This window comes from Rhinoraja longicauda, chromosome 28 (genome assembly GCF_053455715.1).
Source record: "Rhinoraja longicauda isolate Sanriku21f chromosome 28, sRhiLon1.1, whole genome shotgun sequence".
NCBI classification, from domain to species: Eukaryota; Metazoa; Chordata; class Chondrichthyes; order Rajiformes; family Arhynchobatidae; genus Rhinoraja; species Rhinoraja longicauda.
In genome coordinates this window covers 25,989,425-26,012,406 of record NC_135980.1, presented here as the reverse complement: position 1 = coordinate 26,012,406, position 22,982 = coordinate 25,989,425, and the positions used below count along the sequence as shown (strand labels likewise).

The 22,982-nt window shown below is 52.5% G+C and overlaps 1 protein-coding gene across 2 annotated transcripts; it reads right to left on the bottom strand.

The window, feature by feature from the left end:
* Positions 1 to 386: 386 nt before the first annotated feature.
* On the bottom strand, positions 387 to 9,670 carry LOC144607252 (SAC3 domain-containing protein 1-like). Of its 2 annotated transcripts, XM_078423969.1 has the most exons (3): positions 9,181 to 9,670; positions 8,598 to 9,120; positions 387 to 4,199 (listed from the first exon to the last, which is right to left on the bottom strand). In XM_078423969.1, the coding sequence occupies exons 1-3, from the start codon at positions 9,451 to 9,453 to the stop codon at positions 3,715 to 3,717; spliced, it is 1,281 nt and encodes a 426-aa protein (XP_078280095.1). In that variant the 5' UTR covers positions 9,454 to 9,670; the 3' UTR covers positions 387 to 3,714. The 2 variants fall into 2 exon arrangements, with proteins under 2 accessions (XP_078280095.1, XP_078280094.1); XM_078423968.1 differs by having other exon boundaries at positions 8,598 to 9,670.
* Positions 9,671 to 22,982: the final 13,312 nt, after the last annotated feature.

Here is a 22,982-nt window from a genome sequence, read left to right as displayed (position 1 = left end):
CGCCGGGATGGGCAGCAGTCCACCCAGCGCATAGTACAGCTATCATTTCATTACTCAGACATGGCTGTTATTTGTGAAAAATACTGTTATGTATCTAATCAGATCTTGTAGTGGGTGCGGTCACCGCGGTAATCAGGCCAGACGCCAGGTGAGTAGTTAATATACTTTATTACCTAAGGCACCAAACAACGCACTCAAGAACTCGTGAGTCGACACACCCAAAACCGTTTATAGTCCCAGACCACCTGACCCAAGGGAACTGACCCAGGAAGTGACCTAATCCTTCCCGTCCACTGAGTGCCGAGTGGAATGACCAAGGGAGTGGCCTAGCCCCCGGGCGCCGCCACAGGACCCCCCCCCCCCCCCCCCAAGAACCGAAGGCACGAAACGGACAGGGGGACGGACGAAGCGGCCAGCCCGCGTGCGCGCCATGGCGGGCGCAGAAACCGGAACCACCCTGCCAGGGGAAGGCACCCGCGGGAACTCCGGGGGTAAGGGCCGGGACGCGGGACGACCCCGAGGGCGAGGCTGCGCCAGTAGAACCGGCTGGCTAATGTCCACATGCGCCGGCTTCAGCCGCGAAAGAGAGACCGACTCAGGACGACCCCCCATGTCCAACACAAAGGTGGCAGAGCCCCGCTCAAGCACTTTGAACGGTCCCTCATAAGGCCGCTGAAGGGGTGTCCGGTGGGCATCCCGACGCAGGAAAACAAAAGGACAGTCCTGCAGGGCGGAAGGGACATGTGACCGCACCGAACCGTGGCGAGACGTCGGCACTGGCGCCAGCGAGCCCACCGTCTCCCGAAGGCGTTGCAGGGCGGCTGAGGGCTGTTCTGCCTAGCCCCCGGGCGCCGCCACAATCTAATACATCTGATGTTTTCCCATGTTCAGTGCATAGTTATCACATCAAATTTACTTCTGCCTTCCTGAAAAGAGAATGCTCCTACTGAACATAAACATGAAGCATGCGGCCGGGGGCAGGCGAGGGGGGAGAGGAAAGGGAAGAGGGAGCCACTCACCGCGGCCCCCAGGCGGCCATCGCGGCGGGCAGTAGCAGGCGAGCGGCCGCAAGGCGCTGCCGCATGCTCTTCCTGCCGGCGGCCATCTTCTATGACCTTCTCTCTGCCGCCGCACCGCGCTGCACCATGGGAGGAAGGTCAGGCGCGAGGCACGCCGGGACGGCCACCGGTTCCCCTGGCGCTGCTGCACAGCCGCGCCGGCGCCGGCAACCCTCCTCCAACTGTGCAGGCGCGGCTGCCTGGCCCGGCACGTGGGAGCGCATTTATTAAAGTTTATAAACTGAATTACTTATAAAATATAATACAACTTGATACTGCACAACCCAGGCGAATGGTGAGTAAGGTGGGCCTAAAATTGTTGCGCTGTCATGTACCATTTTGGCTGTTTCGGGAACATGCATACATACAAGATGAGAATTTTCTAATATACTAGACCAAGTGTCTAGTATTCCTCGTTGGGTTCCCATCGTGACATGGGAAAATCGCGTTTGTTCTTTAAAATAAATGACTTTTTTTCCCCCTTAAAAATAAAATAAATCTTATCTGGAATGTTTTTTGCTTTTTATGGTTAAAATCCTGTCTTGGGGATCCTCGACTGCGCCCTCATTCAGCAGCAGCGTGTTTTTTTGAGCGGGAAGAAACCGTTCCCCCCACGTGGGGACGCGGACCAATCGGGCGTTGAGCGGGAGGAGGGAGCCAATCATTCGACCTGACGTGGGGACGCGGGCCAATCGGGCGTCGAGCGGGAGGTCGGAGCCAATCAATGGACCCCGCGTGGGGGTGAGCGGCAGGGGCAAAGCAGGACGTGCCGGCGATATTTTCGGAACACTCCCAGGTCAGCTATGGTTTAGATTCCCAGTCAAATACCTCCAGCATGGGGCACCCTGGGTTAGATTCAGAGGGAAGCTTCCTCGACACCGTCCCATCGGACGTCTCCCATTCATTCACTGATCAGGATTTGATGGTAACTGAATGTCCATCCACAACGTGCCATCAAACAGTCGCAATGGATGGACTGCAGCATTGGAGTGAATCGCCATTTTACTGTCCCAGAGCAATGAGAACATCCCCTCCTGTCCTTCACTGCACCAGTCCAGTTGTCAGGTTCCAGCACTGTTCTAACCAGGGAGAGAATTGTATAATTCTCAATTACAAGTCCCCTTGGTAGTACTCTCTCAAATTTACTTTTAGACCTGAGATACAGCATGGAAGCAGGCCCTTCGGCCACCGAGTGACCCCATAGAAAAAGCGTCCACGTCGCGGGGCTGGAAACTGGAAGTGTCCTGAGCTAATTCTGCTACCACCATCATCTATTGTACAAGTGATGCTCCCACCGATGGTCGCCGGCAGCTTGTGACCCTTTCAGGACGGACGATGACAGTGATGTAACATTTGAAACATGGATGATCGACACAAAAGAACCCACTGAGTCTGCACCACCCATCGATCACCCCATACACTAGCACGATCCTACACACGAGGGACAATTTAGTTTAGTTTAGAGATACAGCGTGGAAACAGGCCCTTCGGCCCACCGAGTCCGCGCCGAGCAGCGAACACCCCGTACACTAACCCACAAACTAGGGACAGTATACATTTTTATCAAAGTCTTGTTGACCTACTAGATGAGCGTGCGATCTCTCCTGCGATCCCGGCAAACCTCCCCCAACTGACGACCCCCCCGTTGCCTCCAGGGAGTCTTCCCCGGGGCCGGGCAAGGGGGGAGAGGGAGACACTCACCCGGGCTCCGGGCTGTCATCGTCACCCGTGGACCTGGTGGCCGCAAACCTCTCCTGCAGCTGCAGCTCCACGGCGATGGCCGCTGCTGTGAGCGGGAAGAAGCCGCTGCAGGCAACCAGCGCGCTTTGAGCGGGAAGAGTCGGCGACCAATCAGAGCGGCGGCCCCCCCACATGGGACCCAGAACAGAGACCAATCGGGCGTCGTGCCAATCAATCGACCCCACATGGAGAGGAGCGGCAGGAGCCAATCAGGACGCGCCGGTCTCCACTTGGGGGGGGGGGAGGGGGAGGGGGAGGTGGTAGAGCCAATCAAATGGCGATCTCAAAATGGCCATCTCAAAATGGCAACCCTCCTCCAACGGCGCACACGCGGATCCGGCGGCCATCTTACCGTTGTGAGGCAAGATGAACACATCTTAGATCAACGGACCCCAACTGCGCAGGCGCGGACCCGTTTGGGCCCCCATTGTGACGTCGAACACGGAGGTATTACTGCGTAGGTGCGGCTGACGGCCACGGCAAGTGGAAAAGTAATTTATTAAAATTTAAAAAGTCAATAACTTTTAAAATATAACAACAATTTGAATGAAACTTCCTCCAGCCCACCGCAGGCCAATGGCGAGTAAGGTGGGCCTAAAATTGTTGTGCTATCATGTACTGTTTTGGCTGTATTTTGGGATCAAACAAACAAACAAACATACAAGATGAGAGTTTCAGTAATATACAGATATAACCGTACGTCTTTGGAGAGTGGGAAGAAACCAGAGAACCCGGAGAAAACCCACACGGTCAGTGAGAACGTACAAACAGCAACAGTAGTCAGGATCGAAACCCGGGTCCCTGATGCTGTAAGGCAGCAACTCTACCGCTGCGCTACCGTGCCGCACTTAAATTGACCTCTACAGACATTGGGCTATCCGGATGATTTTTAAGACAGCAGGTGAAGAGGGTCCGTTCAACAGTCAATCGCTGTTATCTTGTGGCCCTGGATGATGCTTGACCTTGTCCTGCCTCTCTGTTTTATCGTCACCAGTTCCAGCTCTTCGAGCGCGGGCTGGTGGTCGGGGCCGGGCTCCGTGTAGCTGCTCTTCTGGAAACACACGGAGTTCCCGCTCACCTGCTGCCCGTGCCGCCGGCAGAGGTTGGCCGCTATGTCCCTGGTGTCCACAGCCAGGAACTCCGCCAGGGCCTGCAGTGGGTAGCAGCTGTTGCGGCAGCTGTAGCCATGGCTGAAGGCGCGGAGGAGCCTGTGCCGCAGGGTGGCGATGTGCCGGTACACCGCGCAGCTCTCCACGAAAGGTAGGCCGCGCACCGCACGCAGGCAGCGCACGTAGTTACCCTCCGCCAGTGCACGGTTAATGGCCAATGCCGTCCGCATCTCCGGCGAGTCCTTGATGTGGGAGGGCAACTGCAAGGCGTGATGGAGGGCTTGATCCGAACCTGGGGGAGGGGGGGGGGGAGAAGAGGCAGAGTCTGTGCTAACTGCATAGAGGTAACCAGTGCTAGTGATCATAATGCCATTAGTTTCAATATCATTATGGAGAAGGTCAAATCTGGACCAAGGGTTGAGATTTTGGATTGGAGAAAGGCTAATTTTGAGGAGATGAGAAAGGATTTAAAAGGAGTGAAATGGAAATTGTTGTTTTATGAAAAGGATATAATAGAGAAATGGAGGATATTTAAAGGTGAAATTTTGAGAGTACAGAGTCTTTATGTCCCTGTTCGGTGGAAAGGAAAGAATAATAATTTGAAAGAGCCGTGGTTTTCCAGGGAAATTGGACACTTGGTTCGGAAAAAGAGGGAGATATACAATAAATATAAGCGGCAGGGAGTAAATGAGGTTCTTGAGGAATATAAAGAATGTAAAAGGAATCTTAAAAAGGAAATTAGAAAAGCGAAAAAAAGATATGAGGCTGCTTTGGCAAGTAATGTAAAAGTAAACCCCAAGGGGTTCTACAGATATGTCAATAGCAAAAGGATAGTGAGGGATAAAATTGGTCCATTAGAGAGTCAGAGTGGACAGCTATGTGCTGAGCCGGAAGAAATGGGGGAGATATTAAACAATTTCTTTTCTTCGGTATTTACCGAGGAGAAGGATATTGAATTATGTGAGGTAAGCGAAACAAGTAGAGTAGTGATGGAAATTAGGATGATTAAAGAAGAGGAGGTACGGACACTTTTGAAGAATATAAAAGTGGATAAGTCTCCAGGTCCTGATAGGATATTCCCTAGGACATTGAGGGAAGTTAGTGCAGAAATAGCAGGGGCTATGACGGAAATATTTCAAACGTCATTAGAAACAGGGATGGTGCCGGAAGATTGGCGCATTGCGCATGTTGTGCCTTTGTTTAAAAAAGGTTCTAAAAGTAAACCTAGCAATTATAGACCTATTAGTTTGACGTCTGTGGTGGGAAAATTAATGGAAAAGATACTTAGGGACAATATATATAATTATTTGGATAATCAAGGCCTGATTAGAAACAGTCAACATGGATTTATGCCTGGAAGGTCATGTTTGACTAATCTTCTTGAATTTTTTGAAGAGGTTACCAGGGAAATTGATAAGGGCAAGGCTGTGGATGTTGTCTATATGGACTTCAGTAAGGCATTTGACAAGGTTCCACATGGAAGGTTGATTAAGAAGGTTAAATCGTTGGGTATTAATAGTGAGGTTGCAAGATGGATTCAACAATGGCTGAATGGGAGATACCAGAGGGTAACGGTTGACAATTGTATGTCAGGTTGGAGGCCAGTGTCTAGTGGAGTGCCCCAAGGATCTGTGTTGGGTCCACTGTTGTTTGTCATTTACATTAATGATCTGGATGATGGTGTGGCAAATTGGATTAGTAAATATGCAGATGATACTAAGATAGGTGGAGTAGTTGATAGTGAGGTAGATTTTCAAAGTCTACAGAGAGACTTGGGCCTTTTGGAAGGGTGGGCTGAAAGATGGCAGATGGAGTTTAATGCTGATAAGTGTGAGGTGCTGCATTTTGGTAGGACAAATCAAAATAGGACGTACAGGGTAAATGGTAGGGAATTGAGGAATGCAGTGGAACAGAGGGATCTGGGAATAACTGTGCATTGTTCCCTAAAGGTGGAATCTCATGTGGATAGGGTGGTGAAGAAGGCGTTTGGTATGCTTGCCTTTATAAATCAGAGCATCGAGTATAGAAGTTGGGATGTAATGTTGAAATTGTACAGGGCATTGGTGAGGCCGAATCTGGAGTATGGTGTGCAGTTCTGGTCGCCAAATTATAGGAAGGATGTCGACAAAATGGAGAGGGTACAGAGGAGATTTACTAGAATGTTGCCTGGGTTTCAGCACTTAGGCTACAGAGAGAGGTTGAACAGGTTGGGTCTTTATTCTTTGGAGCGTAGAAGGTTGAGGGGGGACTTGATAGAGGTTTTTAAAATTATGAGAGTGACGGACAGAGTTGACGTGGGTAGGCTTTTCCCTTTGAGAGTGGGGAAGATTCCAACAAGGGGACATAGCTTCAGAATTGAGGGACAAAGGTTTAGGGGTAACATGAGGGGGAACTTCTTTACTCAGAGGGTTGTGGCTGTATGGAATGGGCTTCCGGTGGAAGTGGTGGAGGCTGGCTCGATTTTATTATTTAAGAGTAAATTGGATAGGTATATGGATAGGAGGGGATTGGAGGGTTATGGTCTGAGTGCAGGTAGATGAGACTAGGTCAGGGAGAATGGTCGGCGTGGACTGGTAGGGCCGGACAGGCCTGTTTCCATGCTGTAGTTGTTATATGTTATATGTTATATGTTATATGTTAACCAGGGCTCACATTCCCACCATCACCCTCTCTCCTTTACCCCTCCCTCCCCATCTCTCCCACTATCACCCTCTCCTTTACCCCATCCTCCCCGTCTCTCCCACCATCACCCTCTCCTTTACCCCACCCTCCCTCTCTCTCCCACTATCACCCTCTCCTTTACCACACCTCACCACCCCCACCCCTCCCTCCCCATCTCTCCCACTATCACCCTCTCCTTTACCCCTCCCTCCCCATCTCTCCCACCATCACCCTCTCATTTACCCCTCCCCATCTCCCCCACCATCACCCTCTCCTTTACACCTCACCACCCTCACCCCACCCATCCCATCTCTCCCACCATCACCCTCTCCTTTACCCCACACCTCACCACCCCCACCACTCCCTCCCCATCTCTCCCACTATCACCCTCTCCTTTACCCCTCCCTCCCCAACTCTCCCACTATCACCCTCTCCTTTACCCCACACCTCCCCACCCCCACCCCTCCCTCCTCATCTCTCCCACCATCACCCTCTCCTTTACCACACACCTCACCACCCCTCCCTCCCCATCTCTCCCACTATCACCCTCTCCTTTACCACACCTCACCACCCCCACCCCTTCCTCCCCGTCTCTCCCACTATCACCCTCTCGCCTACCCCACACCCCTCCACCTTTACCCCTTCCGCCCCATCCCCCCATCCCTCACCTCTCCATTCCCACCCTTCACCTGTCCCCTCTCCCTCACCCCACACCTCTCCACCATCACCACCCATCTCTCCCACTACCCCTTCTCCCGCCCCCCACACCTCCCATCTCTCCCACTACCCCTTCTCCCGAACCCCACACCTCCCTCTCATTCTCCCTCTCCACAGATGCTGCCTGACCCGCTCAGCATTTTCTGTTATTTTAAGTTGCCAACATTTGTAGATTTTTTTAATTTTCCATCTTCCCTGTGTTCCCCCCACTCCCTCCTTCACCGCACTCTCCCGCCCCACCTGCCTCCTCCAGCACTCTCACTCCTCCACCACACTCTGTCCTCTACACCGCTTCCCCTCTCATCCACCCACCCAACCCATCTCCATCTTGCTTACTCACCCCGCACTCCCTCACTCTCACCCCTCTCCATCAACTCCTCCTTCCCATCTCCCTCTCCAACCCACTCCCCCACCATTTTCCTCCAACACATCTCCTCATCCACTCTACTCCCCCACCTCCTTCATTCATCCCACTCTAGCCCTATCTCCCTCCTCGACCCCCTCCACCAGTTCTCCCACCACAATTCCCTCCCCCACCCCATATTTCTCCTCCACCTTCATCTCTTCTCCATCTCCCTCATCTTCCCCATTCCCCGCACCATCTCCCTCCTTCCCATCAACTCTCCGCCCCTATTCCCTCCTCCACATCTCCCTCTCCACCCTCACCTCATCCCCAACTCCTTCCTTCACCCTCCACCCCATTCCCCCACCTCCTTCCTTCGCCCCCTCCCCATCTCCCTCCTCCATCCCATCTCCACCCCACTCCTCTCTATCTCCCTACTTCACCCCACCTTCCACTTCACCCACTCCCTTCCCCATCATCCTCTTCCACTCCTCCCCATCTCTTTCCTCCACCCTCCCATCTTCCTCTACCCCATCTCCCTCTCCACCCACTCCCCTCATCTCCCTCCACCCTCCTCCATCCCCCCCATCTCCCTCTGCCACCCCACTCCCCACACCATCTCCTTCCTCCTCATCTCCCTCCTCCATCCCCCCTCCCCATCTCCCTCCACCACTCCCCGCCCCTCCCCATCTCCCTCCACCACTCCCCGCCCCTCCCCATCACCTCCACGGCATCTTCCTCCTCCCCATCTCCCTCCTCCACCCCCCATCTCCCTCTTCTATCCCCCCATTTCCCTCCTCTACCCCCCCCCCCCCATCTCCCTCTCCCACCCACTCCCGTCCCCATCACCTCTATGGCACCTCCCTCCACCACCCTACTCGCTCCTCCCCATCTCCCTCCTCCATCCCCTCATCTCCCTCTACCACACCACTCCCTCCTCCATCTCCCATTCCCTGCGCCAGCACCTACCCAGGTCGTAGAGCAGCGCCAGGGCCTGGAACTCGGCCTGGTTCTCGTACTCGGCCCGGCCCTGGCTGTAGACGGCCAGCAGGCGGTCGAAGCACTCGCGGACCTGGGCCTCGACGGAGCCGGGCTCGCTGTGCCGGGGACGGGGCGAGGGCGGCGGGCGGCCGAGCCAGAGCTGCCCGCAGAGCAGGAAGCGGAGGCTGTGCTCTAGGATGGCGGCGGCCGGGCGGCCCCCGAGGCGCTGGGACACCATGTCCTGGCGGACGCTGCGCAGCCGGTCCATCACGAAGTCGTGGACGAAGGGCCAGGGCTCGGGCTGGGGCACAACTCGAGCCCCAGGCTCGGCCGCGGCCTGGGCCCCAACCCCGGGCTCGGGCACAACTCGAGCCCCAGGCTCGGCCGCGGCCTGGGCCCCAACCCCGGGCTCGGGCACAACTCGAGCCCCAGGCTCGGCCGTGGCCTGGGCCCCAACCCTGGGCTCGGGCACAACTCCAGTCCCAGGCTCGGCCGCGGCCTGGGCCCCAACCTCACCCCCGGGCTCGGGCACAACTCGAGCCCCAGGCTCGGCCGCGGCCTGGGCCCCAACCTCATCCCCGGGCTCGGGCACAACTCCAGCCCCGGCACCGGCGTCATTGTCGGCCCGCGGCACCACCCTCTCCACCAGGTGCCGCACGGTCCGCAGCAACACGTCGGGCGGCCGCAGCTCGTCTGGCGCCGCCTCCTTGCTGCCCGCCGCCGGCCGCCGCCACTCCTTCACCGCGGCGCCAGTGGCGACCTCCAGCCGGTGCAGCCGCGCCTGACGCTGCCGCTCGCAGCGCTCCCTCTCCGGGCACATCCCGGGGCAACGGGCGGCCCGCATCCCGGCCCACCCAGCCCAGCACGGCCCGGCCCGGCCCGGGGGCTTGTGCTTGTGCTTGTGCTTGTGCTGCACAGCCGCCACCAGCTGGGCTCTCTGGTGCAGTGGGTACTGGTTGCAAACAGGGTGGTTTAGATTTTTATGTGGGCGAGTTCGGTGAGATGTCCAAGTTTACATTTAGAGATACAGCGCAGAAACAGGCCCTTCGGCCCCACCGGGTCCGCCCCGCCCAGCGATCCCCGCACATTAACACTATCCTACACCCACAAGGGACAATTTAAAAAAAAATTAACATTTGCCCAGCCAATAACCTGCAAACATGTACGTATTTGGAGTGTGGGAGGAAACCGAAGATCTCGGAGAAAACCCACACAGGTCACGGGGAGAACGTACAAACTCCGTACAGTACAGCGCCCGTTGCCGGGATCGAACCTGAGTCTCCAGCGCTGCATTCGCTGTCAGGCAGCAACTCTACCGCTGCGCCACCGTGCGTCGAGCTGTGACTTGACAATAGACAATAGGTGCAGGAGGAGGCAATTCGGCCCTTCGAGCCAGCACCACCATTCACGGCGATCATGGCTGATCATTCTCAATCGGTACCCCGTCCCTGCCTTCTCCCCATACCCCCTGACTCCGTTATCCTTAAGAGCTCTATCCAGCTCTCTCTTGAATGCATTCAGAGACTTGGCCTCCAGCAGCTCTGGAGAACATGGATAGGTGATGTTTCGGGATTGGACCCTTCTTCAGTCTGAGGAAGAGTACCAACCTGAAACAGCACCTATGGTGGTGTCGAGATTATTAAGGGGTCGGACACATTAGAGGCAGGAAACATGTTCCCAATGTTGGGGGAGTCCAGAACCAGGGGCCACAGTTTAAGAATAAGGGGTAGGCAATTTAGAACTGAGATGAGGAAAAACTTTTTCAGTCAGAGACTTGTAAATCTGTGGAATTCTCTGCCTCAGAAGGCAGTGGAGGCCAATTCTCTGGATGCTTTCAAGAGAGAGTTAGATAGAGCCCTTAAGGATAGCGGAGTCAAGGGGTATGGGGAGAGGGCAGGAACAAACTGATTGTGAATGATCAGCCATGATCACATTGAATGGCGGTGCTGGCTTGAGGGGCTGAATGGCCTACTCCTGCACCTATTGTCTATTGCCACTATTTCAATCATCAATCCCTCTTTAATCCTCAATCGACTCCTCCCTCATTCCCCATTACCTGCTTAATCCCACTTTACCCACTCCTGAATACCCCATGTAGTATAAGAAAATAACTGCAGATGCTGGTACAAATCGAAGGTATTTATTCACAAATGCTGAAGTAACTCAGTCTGAAGAAGGGTCTCGACCCCAGAAACGTCACCCATTCCTTATCTCCCGAGATGCTGCCTGACCTGCTGAGTTACTCCAGCATTTTGTGAATAAATACCTGAATACCCCATGACCCCTTCAGCCCACAAAGTCCCTGCCGAACATGATGCCAAATTAATTTAATCTCTTCTGCCTGTACTTGATCTTTAACCCCTCCATCCCCATGTGCCTCTTAAACGCTACGCTATTATTGTGTATGCTTCAACCAACTCCTCTAGCTGCATGTTCCAGGCACCCAGCACCCCATGTGGCAAATAAATCTTGCCCTGCACTTTTCTTTTAAACTGCTGCTCTCACCTTAAAGCTATGACCTGTAGTCATAGTTATAGAGAGATAGTGTGGAAACAGGCCCTTCGGCTCAACTTGCCCACACCGGACAACATGTCCCAGCTACACTAGTCCCACCTGCCTGCATTTGGTCCATATCCCTCCAAACCTGTCTAATCCATGTACCTGTCTAACTGTTTCTTAAACATTGGGATAGTCCCAGCCTCGACTACCTCCTTTGGCACCTTGTTCCATACACCCACCATCCTTTGTGTGAAAAAGATACCCCTCAGATTCTTGAATGGAGATTGCACACGTTCTCCCCGTGACCGCGTGGGTTTTCTCCAAGATCTTCGGTTTCCTCCCACATTCCAAAGATGTACAGGTTTGTAGGTTAATTGGCTTGGTATAAGTGTAAATTGTCCCTAGTGTGTGTACGATAGTGTTAATGTGCGGATATCACTGATCGGTGCGGACTCAGTATCTCTAAACTAAACTTGAAACTGAGGCAGCTAAAGAGTTATTGGAACCTGTGATTAAAAACCATGGGGCTAAAGGGGCCATCTTAAAGGAGGAAGAAACCAAAGATATAGGAAGGAAATCCCAAAATGTAAGGCCCGTCTCACCAATTTGACTTTAGAGATACAGAGTGGAAACGGGCCCTTCAGCCCACCGAGTCCGTGCCGACCAATGATCACCCCGTACACTAGCACTATGCTACACACTAGGGACAATTTACAGAAGCCAATAAACCTACAAACTTGTACGTTTTAAGAGTGTGGGAGGAAACTGGAGAAAACTCAGGCGGTCACGGGAAGAACGTACAAACTCCTTACAGAGAGCACCCTGGTCAGGTTAGAACCTGGGTCTCTGGCACTGTAAGGCAACGACTCTAGTGGTCCAGAACTACTGTCTACCTCATTGGAGACCCTCGGACTATCTTTGATCGGACTTTACTGGCTTTATCTTGCACTAAATGTTATTCACATTATTCCCTTGATCATGTCTCTGTACACATTGTAATCATGTATTGTCTTTCTGCTGACTGGATAGCAAGCACCAAAAAAGCTTTTCACTGTACCTCAGTACACGTGACAATAAACTAAACTCAACGAACTGTCGGAGGAGGTACAGTAAGTTGTTGAGGCAGGTACTGGCACAACTTTTAAGAAACAATTAGACAGGTACATGGATAGGACAAGTTTAGAAGGATTTGGGCCAAACGCAGGCAGGTGGGACGAGTGTAGATGGGACATGTTGGTCGGTGTGGGCAAGTTAGACTGAAGGACCTGTTCCACACTGTATCTCTCTATGACTTCTACAACCTGCAGGTGCTGGGGGGGGGGGGGGGGGGGGGGGCAGTCGGACCGGTGGGTTAAAACGTGGTCGGAGAGCTGGCGAACAAGCCTGTTTCTGTGCTGGACCTTTCTCTAAAGATAGACGCCAAATGTTGCAATAACTATCTTGAGTTAGATAGAGCTCTAGGGGATAGCAGAATCAAGGGATATGGGGAGAAGGCAGACACAGGCTACTGATTGTGGATGATCAGCCATGATCACAATGAATGGCGGTGCTGGTTCGAAGGGCCAAATGGCCCGCTCCTGCACCTTTTATCTATGTTTTCTATGTTAACCTGGACAACGACAAGCTGGCCACCGAGACTGTATTTATTTATGATGTTTGTTTATTCCAAATGCTGTTTTACTGTTAAACTTGCATTGCTATCTCTGGAAAGGAATAAAGAACTAAGAGAGGTGTCCCCTCCCCCTTCACTCTAAACCTCTCGCCAGTTGCACCTTTGCGATTGATAAACACTCTCATATTGTAGCACGGGGGTGGGCGAGTAGACATCGGCCGGAGGGGGATCCTCTCGGCTGGCGTTGTCGGCCCCGCAGCTCGCCGGACTGCCCACGATCACACTGACCGGCGAGTCCAGCCAGTCGTCGCCCGAGTCCGGTTCGCTCTCGCTGTAGTCGCTGTGTGATATCTCCTCCAGGAAGATGTCCGGGTACTCCGAGCCCTGCCAGTCGCCGTCCTGCACATTGTTCGGCTCGTTCGCCTCGTTCACACCCATCCCGTCCGTTAAAAACTTTCTAATCTGGTAGCCTCGGTAGGCGGCCTGGATCACGATGGCCGCCTCGGCTTGCTTGCGGATGTGTGCCCGGGTCTGGTAGCCCTTCCAGGCGGCCTGGATCATCAGCGCCGCTTTCACCTCCTCCTGGTAGCGCTTGCGGGTCTGCAGCGAGCGCTTCTGGCATTCCTGGTGCTGCTGCTTGAAGTGGCCGCATTTGGACCAAAGCTTGTTGGAGGCCACCTGGTTGCCGTAAGGCGACGCCCCACTCAGGCTGCTCCGGGACGCGGACACGATGGGCCTGGGGATGTCCACGCACACCTTGCCGTCGGTCAGGGTCATCCCCAGCGAGGAGGGCGGCGCTCGGTGGCGCAGCGACGTGTTGGAGTGCGTGGACATCAGCTTGAGGTCGGCCGGCGCTGCCTCCTCTCGTTGCCGGTCCGTGTCGCCGTCGGAGAGGTGGTGCACCAAAGGCTTGTAGTAAATGCCTCTCTGGCTCTCCCTGCGCCTCCTCTCCTTGGGGTTGGCGGAGCTCAGCTCGTCCCCCTGGACGCCGGGCTCAGGCCATGCAGCCGCGTCCACGCCGCCCGGCCCATCCTTGGCCGGACCCGGGGCAAAGGGCTTGCTTGGCGACCCGTAGGCCGAGGTGGGCTGCATGGACGTGGCCATCTCCAACTGCTTGGCCTTGTTGATGAAGTTGGAGAGCGTGGAGGGCTGCTCGTCCGGACAGCTGGTGTATTTAATCAGCTTCCTGCTGCTCTCGGAGCCGCTGGGCGACGAGTTGACCATGTACTCTGACTTGGTGACCCGGAGCAGGGAGTCCACGGGCCACTGGGAGTAGGAGCTGACGCTCTTGTTCAGCGGGTAGAAGCCCTGGTCCCGCACGTCGATGTTGGTGCCGTAGCTGTACCGGGGGCGCCTGGAGTTGGGCGGCCGGCCTCCTTGGTTGTTCTCCCGTCGGTCGGTCTCAGGCGGTTCGACCCCGTGCTTGGCCTCGGGCTGGAGCTCGGGCGAGCCCCTCTTGCCCCAGCTATCCGGCCCGTTCCCCGCTGCCGCCGTCACCGTGTCGCTCTTGCTCCCGCTCTCCTGGACCAACGGCTCCGACGTGTTTGCGGCCGCCGCGCCCTTGTCCCGGGAGCTTCTCCTCGCTTTCCTGGCGAGGTGGCCGGGGGAGAGAGGGACGTCGCCGACTCCGCTGTCCGGCGTCTGCTCGGGGGCCGGGGAGGGTTCGGGGAGTTGCGGCTTGGACGCGGCGAGGTCGGGCTCCGCGGTGTGCGGGACCTCGTGGTCGGGCTGCGGGCCGCCCGGGTCCCTCGCCGTCTCGCCGCCGACCGCCTGGTCCTTGGGCAGGCTCTTGTGGTGCTTGAGGTGCTTCCTCCTCGCCTCGGGGCTGATGATGTTGCTCATCACCGTGTACTCCATCTTCTGCGAGGTCCTGAGGTTGGGCTCGGCGGGCACGCAGTAGGGACCCGCGCGTTTCTCCGCCTCGCACCTGATCTCCCCTTTCTCCAAGCTGGCCCGGTAGCTGTACTTCGGGCGGCGCGACGAGGGGTTGACGGATGAGCTCTCTGAGATGTCCCTGTCCTCCGAGGTCTCCTTGTGCTTCTCCACGGGCCCGGTCTGCCTGCACTCGGGGTGGTCTCCGGGCAGGGCGATCTCCCAGCCGTCGTGTACCTTCTCCCCGCCGCCCTTACTATCCCTCTCCCCCCTGTGGCCCACGCACCTGCCCTTGGTGCCCGCCTCCGCTGCCCTGCTGTCCCGGGGAGCCTCGGACGCCACCTTGACCTTGTCCTCGTCTCGACCTCGATCCACTATCTCCTCCTCGGGAGCGCGCAGCGTGTGCGCGCCGTTGCCGTTGCCGTTGCCGTTGCCAAACTCTTCCTTGGCGCTCCTCCTCGATCTCCTCTTGTGTTCTCCCGGCGCCCGGGTCTCCGAGTGCGGGCTGGGGGTGAACACCTTAGCCTCCAGGGACGGCGGAGCCAGCTCGGACATGTACAGGTGGACATTGGGACTCTGCCGGCTCTCCGACCGCTTCCTGTTCGAGTCCCTGGCCTCGGGGCGCGGCGTTTTGTCGGCGCTCCGGTGCTTGCTGGCGTGGTTGGCCTTGGGCTCGGCGCTGGACACCAGGATTTGGGCCGTGTGGTAGCTGGGCTCCGTCAGGGACTCGGGCGACGGGTAACGTTTCCTCTCGCGGTGGTGATGTTTCTCCAGACCGTCTTCCTTCTCGATGCTCTCCCGGTAGCTGTACTTCGGGCGGCACAGCGAGGGGCTGATGTAGGGATCGGCCCAGCTCTCCCTCTCCTCCGAGGCCGGCCGGAGGTTTTCCGACCCTCCCTTCCTCGACTCCGGGTGCGCTCCGGGGTGAGACGCCTTCTCCGACCGATCGAGGACCTTCTCGCCGCCGGCCTTACTGTCCCTCTCGCCCCTGTGCTGGGCGTGAGCCGTGCCGTGCCTCTCCTCCCGCGACCTGCCCTTCGACCCCGAGTCGACTGTAGTCCCTCTGTTGTAAGCAACGCCAGATCTAATGGACTTCCCCGATTTTTCATCCTTGATGATCATATTGTCCTCTTCGCAGCTGAGTGGAGTTTGCGTAATGATCACCGAATTACCATGGTCCATCATTTGCCCTAAAACACACACGCAGCATCCCGTTAGCGAGCGTTATTTAAGTCGTCTACAGAATAGAACACAAAACAACGATAGACACACAAAAGCTGGAGTAACTCAGCGATACAGGCAGCATCTCTGGAGAGAAGGAACGGGTGACGTCTGAAGAAGGGTCTCGATCCGAAAAGTCACCCGTTCCTTCTCTCCAGAGATGCTGCCCGTCCCGCTGAGTGACTCCAGCTTTTTGTGCCCATCTTCGGTTTAAACCAGCATCTGCTGTTCCTTCTCACACAGAACCACAAGACGCTATCTTCTAACCCAATTAAAGATGAATTGATGCTACAAAGGCCAGAATTCCACCAGTGGGATAGTCCAGGACCAGAGGTCACCGCCTCAGAATAAAAGGACGGTCCTTTAGAGAGGAGATGAGGAGGAATTTATTTTATCAGAGGGCGGTGAATCTGTGGAATTCATTGCCACAGACGGCTGTGGAGGCCAATGGATATTTTTAAGGTGGAGATTGACAGATCATTGATTAGTACGGGTGTCAGGGGTTATGGGGAGAAGGCAGGAGAATTGAGTTGAGGGGGAAAGATACATGATCCATGATTGAATGATGGCGTAGACCCGATGGGCCGAATGACCTAATTCTGCTCCGATGACTTAAGAACGAATTTGAGGCCAATATTAAGGTAATTTATTGCCTAGAATACGGTTGTAAAATTGGAAAAAAAGTTATTGAAGACCAAAATGGTACCTCTCTAAAAGTGGGTTTTTAGATCGATAGGGTGGTGAAGAGAGATACAGCATGGAAACAGGCCCTTCTGCCCACCGCGTCCTCACCAACCAACAATTACCCGTGCACCAGTTCTATGTTATCCCAATTTCATATCCTACACACACGGGAGGCGATTTACAGAGACCCGTCAACCTACAAACCTGCACGTCTTTGGAATGTGGGAGGAAATCGGAGCATCTGGAGAATCCCTCGCAGTCACAGGGAGAACGTGTAAACTCCACACAGACAGCGGCCACATTCAGGACTGAACCCACGTCTTTGGCAATGGGCAGCAGCAGCTCTATCGCTCCGCCACTCAGCCACCTTTAGGCACATTGGCTTTAATGGGCCAGGGAATTGAGTGTAGAAGTTGTGATGTCATGTTACAGTTTATGTTACAGACTCCACTTGGAGTACTGTGTTCAGCTGTGGTCGCCCTGCTATGAGCTGGAAAGAATGCAGAGAAGATTTGCAAAGGATGTTGCCAGGAATTGAGGGTCTGAGCTATAAGGAGATTGTGGATGATCAGCCATGATCACAATGAATGAATGGCGGTGCTGGCTCGAAGGGCCAAAATGGCCTCCTCCTGCACCTATTTTCTATGTTTCTATGAGAGGTTAAGCAGGTTCGGGACCTTGGAATGCAAGAGGCTGAAGGGTGATCTGATAGTGTGTAACATAATGCCAAGAAGAGATTGGGTAAATGCGTAGTCTTTTTTTCTCGGGGTAGGGGAATCAAGAACTAGAGGGCCTAGATTAAGGTGAGAGGGGAAATATTTAATAAGAATTTGAGGGGAAACTTTTTCACACATAGGGTTGTGGGTAAATGGAATAAGCTGCCAGAGGATGTAGTTGAGGCAGGTACAATCACATTTTAAAGACACTCAGACAGGTACATGGATAGGAAAGATTTGGAGCAATGCGGGCCAAACGCTGGCAAATGGGGCCAGTCTGGATGGGACATTGGGTTGGCATGGACCAGTTGGGCTGAAGGGCCTGTTTCCGCTCTCTATGACTATCTACCCAAGCTCAGGTTCCTTCAATAACATCTCTGCCAGTAATGCACCCTCGGATATCCGTTAGTTAATATACAAACTCGTTTAAACCCTCTGTTTAGATTTCAGACTTAATGGCATTTGTCTGTTAATCCATAAATAAAACCCACAAACGTCTTTATAGATTCCAGGCAGGAAGTAACATCAGTAGGTAAGTTGGATGAAAAGTTCTTGAGGCCCTAGTTTCAATCTCAGCCTTTTACTGGTAGGTGTCAGATTATTCCAGAAATAGCCCTAAAATTTGATCCAAGTATAACTCATTCCTGTGTAGGAAGGAACTGCAAATGCATAGATTCACCAACCATTCAGCCATTTGGCTCATGGAGTCTGCACCGACATTCAATCATGGCTGATCTAATGTGTAGGAAAGAAACTGTAGATGCTGGTTTACACCAAAGACAGACTCAAAATGCTGGAGTAACTCAGCGGGACAGGCAGCATGTTTGGACAGAAGGAATGGGTGATGTTTCGGGTCGAGATCCTTCTTCAGACTGAAAGTCGTGGGAAAGATATAGAGGATGATGTAGAGAGATAAAGAACAATGAGATAAAGAACAATATGCAAAGAAAGCAACGATGATAAAGGAAACAGGCCATAATCTTACAGACTTTCACAAACATCACCCATTCCTTCTCTCCAGAGATGCTGCCTGCCCCGCTGAATTACCCCAGTGTTTTGTGCCTATCATTACTCATACCTAGTACCTGTTTAAACTCCCTTGAGCTCCCCAGATAGATTTTACATTATTACATTACAAATGTAACAATTTGTGAGCAACATTATTTTTGGAAAATATACCTTCATAGTCAATCCTTTTAAGTTCTTCTTTCTTGTCTATTTGGACGTCCTCTCCAATCACTCGCCTCTGGATGTGCTCTTCCCTCTCCCTGTCTTCTTTCCTTTCTGCCTTCCTGCTCTCTTTGTGCTTGCTTCTCCGTCGTTCCTTATCTCTGTCCTTCTCTTTATCTCTTTTCCGTTCCTTTTCTTCAATCCTCTTCCCATCTATTTTCTCTGCACATATTTCCACAAATTGCTCCTCTTCCATCTTGCTTTGCAAAGCGTTCTTCTCCATAGCAAAGAGAAATTCAGAGCATTCTTAGATTGCGATACAGCATCTAAATCAGTCACTATTAACGAGTCAGCTTATATCCCTGTTTATATCAGGGCGGAGATCCTGATCTCCTCTTAGCTTTTCAGAACACTCTCAATAGACAACGAAGAGCTGGGGATAGGATGCCCAACTCCCTGGTTCTGGTATGGAACTGCAGATGCCGGGCTACACCGAAAATAGACACAAAGTGCTGCAGTAACTCAATGGGTCAGGCAGCATCTCTGGAGAAAAAGGATGGATGGCACTTCGGATCGGGACCCTTCTTCCTATCCCTAACCCTAACACAGATCCAGTCTGAAGAAGGGTCCCAACCCAAAACATCACCCATCCTTTTTCTCCAGAGATGCTGCCTGACCTGCTGAGTTACTCCAGCATTCTGTGCCTATCTCCTTTTCTAGTTCTTTGCTGGGGTTGTCCAGATATAACATCCATTGAAAGCAGCGAGCAAAAAAGTCTGAAGAAGGGTCTCCACCCAAATCATCACCTGCCTATGTTCTCCAGAGATGCTGCATGACCTGCTGAGTTGCTCCAGCACTTTGCTAAAGTTTTGCTAAACTTTTAGCAGAAATGATTTAACAGTTTGAACACTAAAGTTGCACCCAGGCTATTTTTCAACAGCAAGAGCTGATATTAAGGTCAAGATGGAGGCATTAGAGCTGATGACTAAAGGTTTGGTGAGTCAAGTGGAACTGAAAGACGGAGAGTGGAAAGATTTAGGGAGGGGTTTTCAGAGTTCAGGGCTTTGGCTAACGAGGGCAGAAACGATTGGGGTTTGGAGGGCTGGAGGATATCCCAGTGATAGGGGTGGTTGAGGCTATGGAAGGATTTGAACATCACAGATATAAGTTTGGAAACTTATTAGTCATACAGTCATAGAGTGATACAGTGTGGAATCAGGCCCATCAGCCCAACCTGTCCACACCGGCCAACATGCCCCAGCTGCACTAATCCCACCTGCCTATGCTTGGTCCATTTCCCTCCAAGCCTGTCCTATCCATATACCTGCCTAACTGTTTCTTAAACGTTGGGATAGTCCCAGCCTCAACTACCTTATCTGACAGCTTGTTCCATACACCCACCACCCTTTGTGTGAAAAGGTTACCCCTCAGTTTCCTATTAAATCTTTTCCCCTTCACCTTGAACCTATGTCCTCTGGTCCTTGATTCCCCTACTCTGGGCAAGAGACTCTGTGCATCTACCTGATCTATTCCTCTCATGATTTTATACACCTCTATAAGATCACCCCTCATCCTCCTGCGCTCCAAGGAATAGAGACCCAGCCTACTCAACCTCTCCCTATAGCTCACAACCTCTAGTCCTGGCAACATCCTCATAAATCTTCTCTGAACCCTTTCAAGCTTGACAATATCTTTCCTATAACATGGTGCCCAGAACTAAACACAATACTTCTAAATGCGGTCTCACCAACGTCTTATACAACTGCAACATGACCTCTCAACTATTATCCGACTCATCCTATTTTTGTCCCACCCCCTCCCCTGACATCAGTCTGAAGAAGGGTCTCGACCCGAAACATCACCATTCCTTCTCTCTAGAGATGCCTGACCTGCCTGACCCGCTGAGTTACTCCAGCATTTTGTGTCTACCTTCGATTTAAACCAGCATCTGCAGTTTTCTTTCCCACTCCCAACTATTAAACTGCTTCAAAGAAAATAAAACAAAATAAATAAGTGCGTATTCAGAAAGGATAAGCTAAAAAAAACAAAGTTCACAAAGGTGAAAGCATGAGAGAGGATATAAGAGAGACGAGAGAATATAATGAGGTTCAGCCCAGCAGTCAAAGGTATTTAGAAGCAGATGTTACAGGACTCTGATAAGAAGAGGAATGACAGAGAGAGAGATAGGGAGGGAGTGATAGGGAGAGAGATAGAAACTCTTTTGCATTGCTTGGGGAATGTTGGACTGTGGGCAGAGCCTAACAATTACAGCAGACATAAAAGCAAGAAACTGTAGATGCTGAATATTTTAAAGGGAAACTCTGGAAATACTCTTTGTGATAGTTTTTAGTTTTAGAGATACAGCCTGGAAACAGGCCCTTCGGCCCCCTGAAATCGAACACCCCGTACACTAGCACCATCCAACCAACACACTGGGGGCAATTTACAGAATCCAATTAACCTAAAAACATGTACATCTTTGGAAAGTGGGGGGAAACCGGAGCACCTGGAGAAAACCCATGTGGTCCCAGGGCGAACATACAAACTCCGTACGGACAGCACCCGTAGTCAGGATTGAACCCGGGTATCTGTGCTGCGCCACTGTGCTGCCCCTGGTGTTCTACACAAGATTCCAGTGTCTGCAGTTCCCTGTGGCCACACTTGACTGCTGCAAGCTGGAAATACTCAGCAGGTTAGGCAGCATCCGTTGAAGGAAACACAATGCGCAGATATTAAAATAAGAACTGGAAGTTCAAAAGTTCTGATGAAAAGCCATCTATCTGAAAGTAGACACAAAATGCTGGAGTAACTCAGCCGGACAGACAGCATCTCTGGAGAGAAGGAATGGGCGACGTTTCGGGTCGAGACTCTTCTTCAGAGTACGTTGGGTAGATTTCTGTACATAGGTGCTGCTCAATATGTGGAGTGCCCTAACCCTTTGAGCTCTTACCCACACCCAGCCTGACAGAACCCAGCTACAGGTGTCAGGTTGGGGTTGGGTCAGGTTTTGGCCTTGGTGTGCAGGTCAGAATTTATACAGGTCACTAATATTCCTTTCATGGTTTGCATCATCCTCTGTTTCAGATCAATATTTGGTGATGTTTGCTCAGCCTGGGAAAGAACATGTTTGAGATTGTGAGAGTTGGCATTAGCTTGGGTGGGCAAAATGTAATGGGGAAATTTTATGATATTAAAATGGCTAAATCGCTGGAATAAATTGGGATCAGATGGGAGTTGGGTAGGTTGGGATGTTAGGCGTGAATTGGGCGTTAATTTTATACCAGAGATAAAAAGGGTGTCAGAAGGCCTGGGATCTCTCTCTGGGAGGCAACTGGTCCTGACCCAAAACATCATCTATCCATGATCTCCACAGATGCTGCCTGACCCGCTGAGTTACTCCAGCACTTTGTGTCATTGTTTATAAACTGATATCCGCAGTTCATTGTGTTCACAGTAATAGAACCAGGCAGACTGACAAAGATGAGAATAGGTGTTTGTAGGATGCTAACTGAAACCTCGTCTTAAGAACCGAACAGTACTTCACTGAACACTAACAAGACTGGAGGAGGCCATTCAGCTTGTTGAGTCCGTGATAGATTATTTTGTAAGGGCAAACCACCAGTCACCTGTCCTATTCAGTGTTGATTTTTATTTGTTAATCTTCCAGTGAAGCCCCTCGGATGTTTTCAATGTGAAAGGCTCTATGTAAATGCAACCAGTTGTTGTTGCAGCTGCGGCAAAGATCATCATGTGTGGTCATGTATTGTCAAAGATGTAAAGACATGTATTGTCTTTCCGCTGACTGGTTCATACGCAACAGAAACTTTTCACTGTACCTTGGTACACGTGACAATAAACTAAACTCAAACTCATCAGGTAAAGGTGGGGTGAGGATTCACAATTGCACCTACAGGACAAAACGTTGTAGCTGTTTGGTGTGTCTGGTGGAATTCGGGTTATCCAGAACAGGTTGACACATTAGGGCGGCACAGTAATGCAGCAGTAGAGTTGCTGCCTCACAGCGCCAGAGACCCGGGTTCAATCCTGACCTTGGGTACTTGTCTGTGTGGAGTTTGTACGTTCTCTCCGTGACCATGTGGGTTTTTTCTGGGTGCTCCAGTTTCCTCCCACACTCCAAAGACGTACAAGGTTTGTCGGCTAATTGGCTTTGGTAGAAAAATAGTAAATTTTCCCGAGTGTGTGGGATAGTGCGAGTGTACAGGGTGATCACTAGTTGGCAAGGACGGACTCGGTGGGCCAAAGGGCCTGTTTCCTCACTGTATCTCTCAAGTCTAAAGCTGCTCACACGAGTTTGCACCTACCTTCTATTGCTGAATCTACGACCTCAGGTGTAATGATTCAGGGTTTGTTCACCAACAGCACAAACCTTTCCAAATCTCCTGGTTCAGTGAACGTGGAGACTATGAATGCAAGCAGGACTGAGTTGCCCCAACATGGAGCTGCATAGAGCCTGTCGTGGATGAATGCCACTTGGTTCAAGGCATTTCACTTTCAGCTTCTCTCTGAAGAAATGAGCCTGAGTTCAGGGAGTCTTTCTGTGGAGTTGATGCCTGTTTGGAAAAATGGTAGCAGAACAAG